The sequence below is a fragment of the Colias croceus genome, chromosome 20 (genome assembly GCF_905220415.1).
Source record: "Colias croceus chromosome 20, ilColCroc2.1".
NCBI lineage: Eukaryota > Metazoa > Arthropoda > Insecta > Lepidoptera > Pieridae > Colias > Colias croceus.
Window position 1 is genome coordinate 6108019 of NC_059556.1, and position 10797 is coordinate 6118815.

At 30.9% G+C, this 10797-nt stretch overlaps 2 protein-coding genes across 3 annotated transcripts; one reads left to right on the forward strand and one right to left on the reverse strand.

Annotated features, from left to right (window-relative positions):
* Positions 1 to 2891: 2891 nt before the first annotated feature.
* LOC123700880 lies at positions 2892 to 4162 on the reverse strand. Its single transcript, XM_045648244.1, has 4 exons — positions 4096 to 4162; positions 3970 to 4016; positions 3524 to 3650; positions 2892 to 3245 (listed from the first exon to the last, which is right to left on the reverse strand). The coding sequence occupies exons 1-4, from the start codon at positions 4121 to 4123 to the stop codon at positions 2935 to 2937; spliced, it is 513 nt and encodes a 170-aa protein (XP_045504200.1). The 5' UTR covers positions 4124 to 4162; the 3' UTR covers positions 2892 to 2934.
* Positions 4163 to 5616: 1454 nt separating this feature from the next.
* Positions 5617 to 8700, forward strand: LOC123700894. 2 transcript variants are annotated; one of them, XM_045648260.1, is made up of 4 exons: positions 5617 to 5674; positions 6483 to 6583; positions 7015 to 7153; positions 8545 to 8700. In XM_045648260.1, exons 1-4 carry the CDS (start codon positions 5656 to 5658, stop codon positions 8625 to 8627), a joined length of 342 nt encoding a protein of 113 aa, XP_045504216.1. In that variant the 5' UTR covers positions 5617 to 5655; the 3' UTR covers positions 8628 to 8700. The 2 variants fall into 2 exon arrangements, with proteins under 2 accessions (XP_045504216.1, XP_045504217.1); XM_045648261.1 differs by having other exon boundaries at positions 6483 to 6574.
* Positions 8701 to 10797: the final 2097 nt, after the last annotated feature.

Here is a 10797-nt window from a genome sequence, read left to right on the forward strand (position 1 = left end):
AACTGTATCACCATAAAAACTGAAACTTTAATATTGTAATATTTATATTTTTTTAGAAATGTAGAGCAAGCCATGGAATCTTTACCCGTTTTTAATTTTATTATCATCTTAGATCAGAGCTATTGCATTTCGATCCACACATAATAAATAAATCAATATCGATAAAACTCAAACAACTTTATATCGAATAAAATACCTCATTGTTTGGAATTGGTTAAACCTCATTATCCACAACGATTTTCAATCCATTTAAAATAAACTTTTATTCTTACCGATTATCAACGATGCAAGATGCATTTCAACGAACGACGTCAAAGGCCCACAATATTAATTAATAAAAGCAATGTAATAAAACCACAATAAAACGTTAATTAAATCTTTAATACCTAGGTAGTTAGAGCATTTCTTGTTGCTAGTGGCTGTAAATCCTGAAAACAAATGTCATTCAAAATTCAAAATTGTTTATTTGGAACACAACAACACATTACAAAAACTTATGCACGATGGCACCCATAAAAGCTTAAATAAGCTGCGGCGGTGCCAACGCCCGCCTCCATACATTAGTAGTTCCACTAATCAAATTTTAACATTGATATCAAATAGATCATTTTTCAAGTAGATTGGAATAGATCAAGCTACTAGTTATTATTCTGTATCTTAAAGTCAGTTTTGATTATTTGTGTGGAGTATTTGAATTTACAATTCATATTTTATAATATAATTCATTAGTGACGTTAAACAAAAATTTAAACTCATGAAATAGATCAAAATAATTTTCATAAAATGTACCTATCTATATTGATTAATCGGATTGTACCTGATATTACGTAGTATATATCTGTCAACTGTGCTGATATCGACATATTACATATTCCAAGAAAAAAGTTTCTTAGTTTTATTCGTATTGTTGTTACTTCATCCATAAATAAATTTAAAAAAATTACCATGCCCATATCGACAGTTATATTTATACATAGCGCAAGCGTTCTTGAACTTTCTCCACGTGTTCACTCTGGCATCTCTTCCACAGACAGCCTCCCCTTTATTATGGCAATACTTTGCCCGCCAACACCAGTATTCGCTTATGACTTTTGACACACCGTATTCCTGGGTTGTCATCTGAAAGAGTGAAAAAAAATGTTATGTTCCTGAGCTAGCGCGCAAGAGCAACTTTTGTTTCCGCAACTATTTTGTCTCTCCCATCACCTCCATGGGCTAGTAAGAAAGTGCGCGCACGAAGCGACGCAACTTCCTATATACATAGTTGATGGGAGAGATAAAATCGTTCAAAAGTTGCTCTTGCGCGCTATATCACACACCGTATTATCACTACTGGGTTGTTTTTTATTTAAACAATTTTCTCTCCCTATAGTTTTTAACATATATAATATACTAGCGGTCCGCCCCGGCTTCGCCCGTGGTACATATTAACGTTTTCTCTACATAAGAACCATCCTCGTACTTCAAGGAATATAATAAAAAAAGAATTATCGAAATCGGTTCAGCCGTTCTCGAGTTATGGAATTACAACGAAAAGTGGCATTGATTTTTATATATTAGATAACAGCGAGTGATATAGGAATAACTTTAATTTCACAGCCAGAAAAAAAATCGTTAATTAGTTTACGTAGTTAAATCCTATCCTATCCTACTAATATTATGAACGCAAAAGTTTGTTAGGATGGCTGTATGTTTATGTATGTTAAATGTTTGTTACTCTTTCACGCAAATACTACTGAACCGATTACAATGAAATTTAGCACACATATAGAAGGTAACTTTTATTAATAGATAGGATAGGTTTTATCCCGGAAATCCCACGGGATCGTGAACTATGCGGGTTTTTCGTTTAAAGCGCGGGTGAAGCCGCGGGCGGTGAGCTTGTTGTAAGATAACAAGCATATAATATTCCAAGTCTCTATTTAAAATTCAAACTCACGTTAAGTAAACTAAGATGAAACCCTAAGCAGGGATTCTAATGTAAGATCACACAATAAATAATTAAATTCTCGAGTGAAATAACCGACGGCCGAGAGAAAATAATTTCGCAACTGAGTGATAACACTCTACTTTTCTTGATATTTTTCGCTTCACTGTTATTAAATCCCTTGCTGAGTTTTAATGCGATCTATTATTTTCTGTTGAAGTAAAAAAAATTCTTAATATTATTTTCTTTTGAACGTCTTTTTCTCTCACAATAGAAACCTACGTAGTTATTATAAGGAAACCTGTATTAATGGTCAACACCACAGAATATATAAAGGAGGTCGACACCAACATTTTATTTATATACTCTTTATTGCACACACAAAGTTTGACAAAATCAGGATATTATACTAAGCAATTGGCGGCTTTATTGCTTAACAGCAATTTCTTCCAAGCAACCAAAAAATAAAAGCAGAAAGTTTAGAAAACAATTACAAAATTGGGAAGATAGTGTACACAGAAACAAAAAAAGAAGACAACATATCAGCGTAATAGGTTAAAAGGAAAAAAGATAACAATAATTACAAAAAAAAAACACACAATTGAGGCAAAGATAATAAAAACAAAACACACACACACACAATTATAAAGGTGAGTGCATTTAAAAGAAAAACAAAAGCAGATAAAAACAAAAACAAAACAAAGAAAATAATAATGACAGTGAAGATTAGCAGCTTTGCAACATCTTAATTATGCTCTAATATTTTCTCTATGATGTGTATACAAAGCTGAAAATTATTATTACTTTCACTAGTGACTGCCCTAAAAGCGGAAAAAATATTTTCAGAAGTGTTCCTTTATTATTAGTATGTAGGTATAGGTACATGCATTTCACATTCGACAAAATTAATGATTAATTTCTGAAACATATCGTATGACATTTTTTTTAACAAGGAAAAATAAAATTAAATCCTCCAATAACAAATTTATTTATTCAAAACAAGATCATCAACGTTCATCGCTCGCACTTTCAAATGATATCCCACCACCATTGTTTGATATAGCCCCTTTAATCTTTATTGGTTTTTCTTTAGATTTGCTTACAGCTTCTTGAACCTTAGTTACTTCTTCTTTAGACTTGCTTATAGCTTCTTTAGATGTACCCACATTTTCTTCTGATTGCTTATTAGATGGAGCATTTTCTTCAGACTCCTTGTTGGTTGCAGCATTGTCTTCAGTTTCATTTTGAACAAGGGGTTCCGCTGGTTCGTGCAATGGTGGTAAAGATTTACAATCTTGAATTGATGTCTTCTCGTAATCTAAAACATGTTTTTAGCAAAAGAAAATTGGCAAGAACAAATCAGCTGTCTTACAAAAAAAATGTACACAATCGTGTGTTTAACGAAATAAAATGAATGCATAAAATTGCTTTGGTATTTGATATTATGTAAGTATCAACTATACAAATATTCAAATAAATATGTACAAACAGACTTTAGTAAGTTATGATATGAAAAAAATAAAAACACTACAATAAGGTGCGTATTCAACTTATGAAATCTGAACATTAACCTGCAACTAAAATAAGGAATAATACCTTTATTTTTCAAGCAATTATACTCCTTTATATCACATGAATCTATAAATCTTCTAACTTTCCCTTGTCCGTTTTTACCACATTTTTCCATTCCATCGTGGATGCACGTTTTAGCGGAATAACATTTCTGAAATAACACAATAATATGTATGCAGTCATTTGATATCATACACATAATATCATATAAAACAATATAGGTATGGGTACTTATCAATTTGCATGTATGAAAACTCAAATAACACATAGTTTCTTTTTCAATAAACTGTAGGTAGTCATTTAATATTTAATTTTAATTTATTGCGTTGTGATGATTCTTCATTTTATAACAATTTGAAAGTACTAGAAATTTTTATTCAAAGAATTTGTGTACTAATATTATGTAACTACTAGGTATGCTATTTATATACATTATACATTATATATATCAAAATTAGTTCAATTCTCACATCAGATCCATATGTAACATTGATGACGCATCCTAAAAGTAATGTTCCTGAAAAAATATAAATCTTATAATTATTTAAGAAGAAGATGTTCTAAAATACTTTAACAAACATTACAAGATGTATTACCTACTATAATTGTGGCACTGAAATCCATATTCTCACATTCAGCCGAGCCACCTTATCGCTAACGCAATGTTTTACTTCTAAAACCATTATTGATAAGAAATCAATAACACTGAAATTTTGTCGGACATTATTGTGTAATTTGGTATTTTTAAATAAACACATGAGATTTAAATTCTCATTACTACTTCTAATCACTTTTATTATACTAACAAATTGTTGTCGACGATTTAAAAAGAAGTATAAAAAATTTGTAAGTAAATTTTGTGAATGAAATGTTATAAGATTTTATATACGTTATCATCTATTACATGTACCACTGACCAGTGACCACCTCCTTGGTATAGTGCGTTCGATTCCCGGTGGATTAACAAAAAATGTCTTGATCTGTTAGGACACAGAAGTCTGATCACCTACTTACCAGCTACCCCATAAGGGGATACAAAAATTCATATGTAGCATTACATAATAAATATACCTATATTATGCGCATTCCTTCTCCAAAAGAGTATAAATCTTTAATGCAGGTAATTAAAATTAAAAACAACGGTTTCTGCGGCAAGCGTCCTCATCAAATGTTTATACGTGGCAGTAATAACGCCTGTTGTAAAATTCAAAAACATGAGATATCCGCCTGATCTTTAATAATTGATGCTTAGCGTAGGCCTACTCCATATTGTAATACAACAATAGCAATTCGAAATAATAAACATCATGCTTGCTAATAATTAAAGATTAACTTAAATTTCCTGTTTACGTAGTTTTAAAATCACTGATTTTCTACTACCTAATTCTGTTAGTAGTTAACAAGCATGGATAGAAATGGCAAATATTAATTTTATATGTAACTAGGTACATTTTGTAAAAAAATTCGTCCGATCAATAATATCAAAACATGGGCAATAGGATAATGTTATTTATAAACGTTTCAGCCATGCCTTGAAGCAGCTTTATGTATTCACGGTGGTAGGCGAAGATGTGGCTTCCAAAAACATAACAGAGAAGTTCGGTGGTTCATTAATAGCTGCGATATCTTGGAATTTAATTGCGAGTATAACACAAGTGAGAATTATCTCTTTAATCATCATTAGAAATGACTGTTGAAGATCGATTTTAATTTTCGATTTTCAAAAACAATTTTGTGTTCAATTTTAGATTTTTACTCCATTAAAAGACAAATGATGTCTCACATCGCAAAATTAAATTTATTCAAATAAAGTAAAGTTACTTTTGAATTATTTAATTTGATGTATATTACTGCTTTCATTTTAGGTTTTTACAGAGTTTCATCAAGAAAATGCCGCCATGTACCACCACTATAATACATTGCAATAATATAGTTATTACAGAAACTATTACCGTTTAATCATAGTCCCACATGAAAATTTATTCTAAGATTGTGTTATTAATACAACAGTCCAGTTTGTTGTTACAAACTTAACAATTCCCTGAAGTATGAGGCAGGAAACTGTATTAGACAATAGAACAAAACTTAACAAGGCGCTCGGAAAACATGGCTAGTTGCATTCACACTTCGTTAGAACCAAGTCAGCCTTCAGGAAAATGTTTACTAAGTCCATGAGTAAGTACTTTATTATAGACCGTATATTATATTATACTAGCTTACCGCCCGCGGCTTCGCCCACTTTGTCTAAAACCTAATAAATAATATACAAAAACCTTTCTCTTGAATTACTCTATCTATTAAAAAAACCACATCAAAATCCGTTGCGTAGTTTTAAAGATTTAAGCATACAAAGGGACATAGGGACAGAAAAAGCAACTTTGTTTTATACTATGTAGAGATAACAATCATGAAAGTAGGTAAAAAAATAAATTGATAATCTGAAAGAAACAGCATTCTTTATCTGAATGAAAAGGTGTTCATTTAGAATCGAAAATAGTTTTGACTTTCTTTTTAAAAATACTATAAATAATATTACGATCATTACGATATTTTAAATGTCAAATGTTATAAAGGCAAAGATCGTATAACGTAAACAAGATTGTCTTGTTTGCTTCTATTTTCTTTAAGAACTCCTCTTATAGATCGATACCACTTGAACTTTCTTCATTAATTAAAAGTTCTACATAATTGAAGAGTTCTTATCGTTTGTAATACACATTTTAAGGTACTGTAAAGGAAACAATCCTTATAATATGGAGAATCTCTTTTAGTTTAGATATGACTTTTAGTTTCAATAGCATTAAATATCGAAGTTTAGGGCGGGTTTATCCACTTACTAATAAAATCCCTGATTTGACACATTTTGGTCTAAATTTTCATACAACTGACAGATAAGTTATAAAAGATCATCAGAAAAATGTGAACCTGAACAATATTTTTCAATGTGTTAATAAAAATTTAAATTATATATTTATATTTTCAGTCCTTTTCATTATATACTATATGTTGATAACAACATCAGCCCACGGCCCGCCTCGAGAACGAGACAATGAAGACATCGCGATGGGGCGGAAGGTAAAAAAAGTAATAATCAACTTTTATTCAATTTATAAAGTTGACGCAAAAGTAAAATTCATTTTGTTATTGAATTTGTTAAGAATTCTATAGTTCTTGTGAGGCAATTTGTAAATAGAAGACGGAAAAAAGATGAAGATGTTATAAATTGTGTTAAAGATAAGATAAAATTTAATGCTATTTCTTCATCGCTATATTTTAAATTAAATAGACTGTATGTTGTAATTTCACCCAGTTCATATCAATTAATATTTTGACAATCATAAAAATAAAAACTTTTGTCTTTGTAATAGAAATTCGAATAGATAAGCTTTTGATATCGGTCATAAATTTCGTAATGCCCATTGAATTAATGTATTGTTATTGGCATTAGACATAAGCAGATTATTCAAACTACCAACTTATTCAAAACAGAATAACCTCGAGTAATTCCCTTACAGATGGGAGCAAAGTGGTGTAGCATGGCGAAGGTTTGCAACCACGACCGCGTGCCGATTTGCGGAGTGAGCCACGCTGGCGACATCATGGGCTTCCGGGATCTGTGCGACATGTTCGACTATAATTGTATACGACGACGAAGTTAGTATACATTCAAATACATTTAGGGATGGCAATAGCACTACCTCAAGAGCTCACGGTAGTCGGTAGCTCCTCTGATCATATGACAATAATCAAGGAGATCTGTGATGTGTCATGTGGCGGACAAATTTTATTTAATGTAGATGTTACCGGAAATGGATGAAATCAAGGAATTGTATACAATTCCTAGGAAATGTATACAATTCCGATACCATTTAGGAAATGTATAAAATATAGTTTTAAAAACTATTTAATGCATGCATATCCTAGGAAATGTATAATCTTCCTAGGAATTGTATACAATTCCTATATCGTATTAGGAAATGTGTAAAGTAAATGCTTTCTGTAATAAAAACACGTTGTTATTTTTTTTTATTAAAGCTCTTATTGATACAATCGGGTAACAGTCATACCGTACAATTGTAATATAATATTATGTTCATATTATTATCTTCGATCGTTCGATCTTCGTCGACGGAGCCCCGCTTCGCGGGGCTCCTATTTCTGTGTAGTTTTTTTTTAACAAACCTAACCTAACCTAACCTAACGGCTAACCTAACCTAAACCTAACCTAACTTTGAGGGCGAATATCTCGGCTATTTTTGATTTTAGAGAAAAGTTGTTCCTATAAAACATGCTTAAATAAGCGTAATCTTTACGATAAAACAATAATAAATAGGTGTTATAATGACACCAACTCCATCAAAAAAATTTTAAGTCCTGCGCCCCCTTTGCTTTAGTCCAACCCTTGCCTGCGACATATCAATATCTTAAATGTTTTACATTTCCGATAGCTATTTAGGAAATGTATAGATTTCCTAGGAAATGTGTATAAAATAATTTATTTCACACATTTCCGTACGATTTTAGGAATTGTATACATTTCCTAGGAATTGTATACAATGACGGATTACATACATTTCCTGTAACATATATACATATCGTCATTTATATACCGTATAAAAAATTGGTCCTCAATACCTTATATTTTATTTCGCTTGGTTAGAACGTGGTATGAACCAATATAATTAACGACATAAATAATATCATAGTAGTTTTGGCAACGTTGGTAAAAACTAGTGTAACAAGAGGTAGAGACGGTAGAGTTATATAAATAAAAGATAAGACAGAGAATTTGTCATTTTTATAACTACAACAATTCCTCCAAAATGTTCCAACAGCCAAATTTTCCAGGTATTTCGAGTAATGTTGGAATAAAGAAACTAGCATATTACAATATGCTATGTACCACCCACTTTTTTTTTTCACGTTAAAAATAATATGGCATCTATTTGGCTATTACTATCTTATACAACACTACTTGTGTGTATTTTAAAATGGTAATTACATAGTATGTGTGCTTTTTTACAATATTCTATTATATTTTACAGATTACAAACAAACTGGATGTCCCGAAGATAAATCGCTTCTGACAGCGTCCCGTAGACCCACCAACAGTTACTATGACGAATAATATTAAATTCAGTTTAACTTCTCTGTAATTAACAAATTTATTAACCAATTTATTGTATCTGCTATAATGTTAACTAATAAGAACGTATAAATAAATATATTATGAGAAATATGCCTTTTATCATTTTATTTTAATAGAATTAAATTCTTGCTTATATTTGGTTTATTAATATATCTAGAGGAATATCATCTAAACTAATAATATTATAATAAGAAAATTATTAAACACTACTTATCGATTATAAAAAAATTCACTCCTGAATCTTGAGCTCTTGAGTGACATTGGGTATATTTTATTTCATTTAACGCGGGTTTAGTCGGGAAGACAGATTTACATAAAAATTTAACACCAAAATTATCTCTCTGAGAATGTAATTTAGAAAGGAAAATCCGATATATTATGGACATAAAGCGTAGGCAGGAACATACAAAATTCGTGTTTGCAAAAAACGGAGCAAATAAAATAACAATTCAAATTACTCCATGAAAAGGTCTGTTATTTTATTTTTTATATTTGCTCAACAATTTGAAAACAAATTAATTTTGAACAAACTTCGTATAAAATTTATTTTGAGTACCTATAGTACATTTTTTCGATCATAAAAAGGCCATGTTTTTACTACTCTAATTCATTCACTTGATCACTTCTTTAATAATAAGATAGAATATATAGAAAAAATACATACAGACGAACATAGAATCTCTTATAAATCTTAGAAGTCGGTCAATAATAATACAAGATTAGATTCATCTAATTCTAATTCTCTTTATTAAATTCATCATATGAATCCTAGGTAAATACCAGTTTCTCATTTACCAAATACTATGTGCCCAATATCTATATACAAATCTTTTACACTTCTCGAAACAAACTCACAATTAACATTATCAAAATAATGCTTTTTGTAATGAATCGAAAATGCATATAAAATAAATACAAGTTTCTAATAACCTCTTAATATGAGAACCGCACTACTCGATACGCAGAATCAAAGATACAAAGATAATGTATGGGTCTTGCTAAGTAGATTCCTAGTAAACGCAACCTATTTTATAAACATACAATTCCTAGTATTAGAAATAATAACTTGTTCTATGGTAAATAAGAACGAGCATTCCACACAGGAGTAATGCAAAGGCAACATGTCTTCACAAATATTCATATTTTGCATAATGCTATCTTGTTTATTCCAAGATGCTGACCTACATCTAGTTGGGGACAAAGCACACTTGGTAAGAATATTTATAGAACTCTATACAATTCATATTTACTGTCATAAGATTTCCACAGTGTACTAATATTTCAGTTCGAGGTGAAATATACGTCATTGCTTATAATCTAGCAGCATCTAGAAAGAAAGAAAAAAAAGCCTTTGCAAAGGGCGTTTAAATAGTTGGAAAAAGACTGAGTGAACTCTTTTTCCGAGGCGACGTAATTTTAATCCTTTATAAAGCTGGTTTGAAATAAAGCAGTATTAGCTTTAATCAGAACTCATTTAAACCTTTTATTTTAATTATTCATGAAATACACGTTCCACTTTCAGACGGAGCTGAAGAAACTATGTGAACACGCTTACACGTGTTTCCACGACAATGTTATAATTTGCGGAAAGTCTGTGAACGAAGCGAGAACATTTCTGGATCTCTGCGATTTATACGAGTACTCTTGTGAATACAATATGGGTAATCTTTATTTATATAATAATAATATTATATAGCTGAACAATTTGTTTTGTTCAACGCGCTAATCTTAGGAACTACTTGTCCGATTTGAACATTTATCGACGAAGGCTATAGGCTACATATCATCACGCTAAGACTAACAGGAGCTGAGCAATGCGGGTTACCGCACAGATGGTTATAATCTAAAACGATGTTTGTATGATTCAAGATATGCTAGTTTCAAGCCTTATGCCTATATAGGACCGGGTATATGTTAACCAACTTTTAGTTGGAACGATTACGCAGTTTTTCGTCAACATGAATAAGGCACACGTGTATCTAAATCTTGAAGTGACGTAGTAAGTATTATATAGTATCGAATGAACATAGTTTATTTCGAATCCTTTGAGGAACGTCATAAACCTGTTGTTTCTCCTTTGAAAACTTATCTAGTAATCTCACTCGTTAGTACTTATGCCACACTGTATTGTCTTGATATTTTCGCGTTA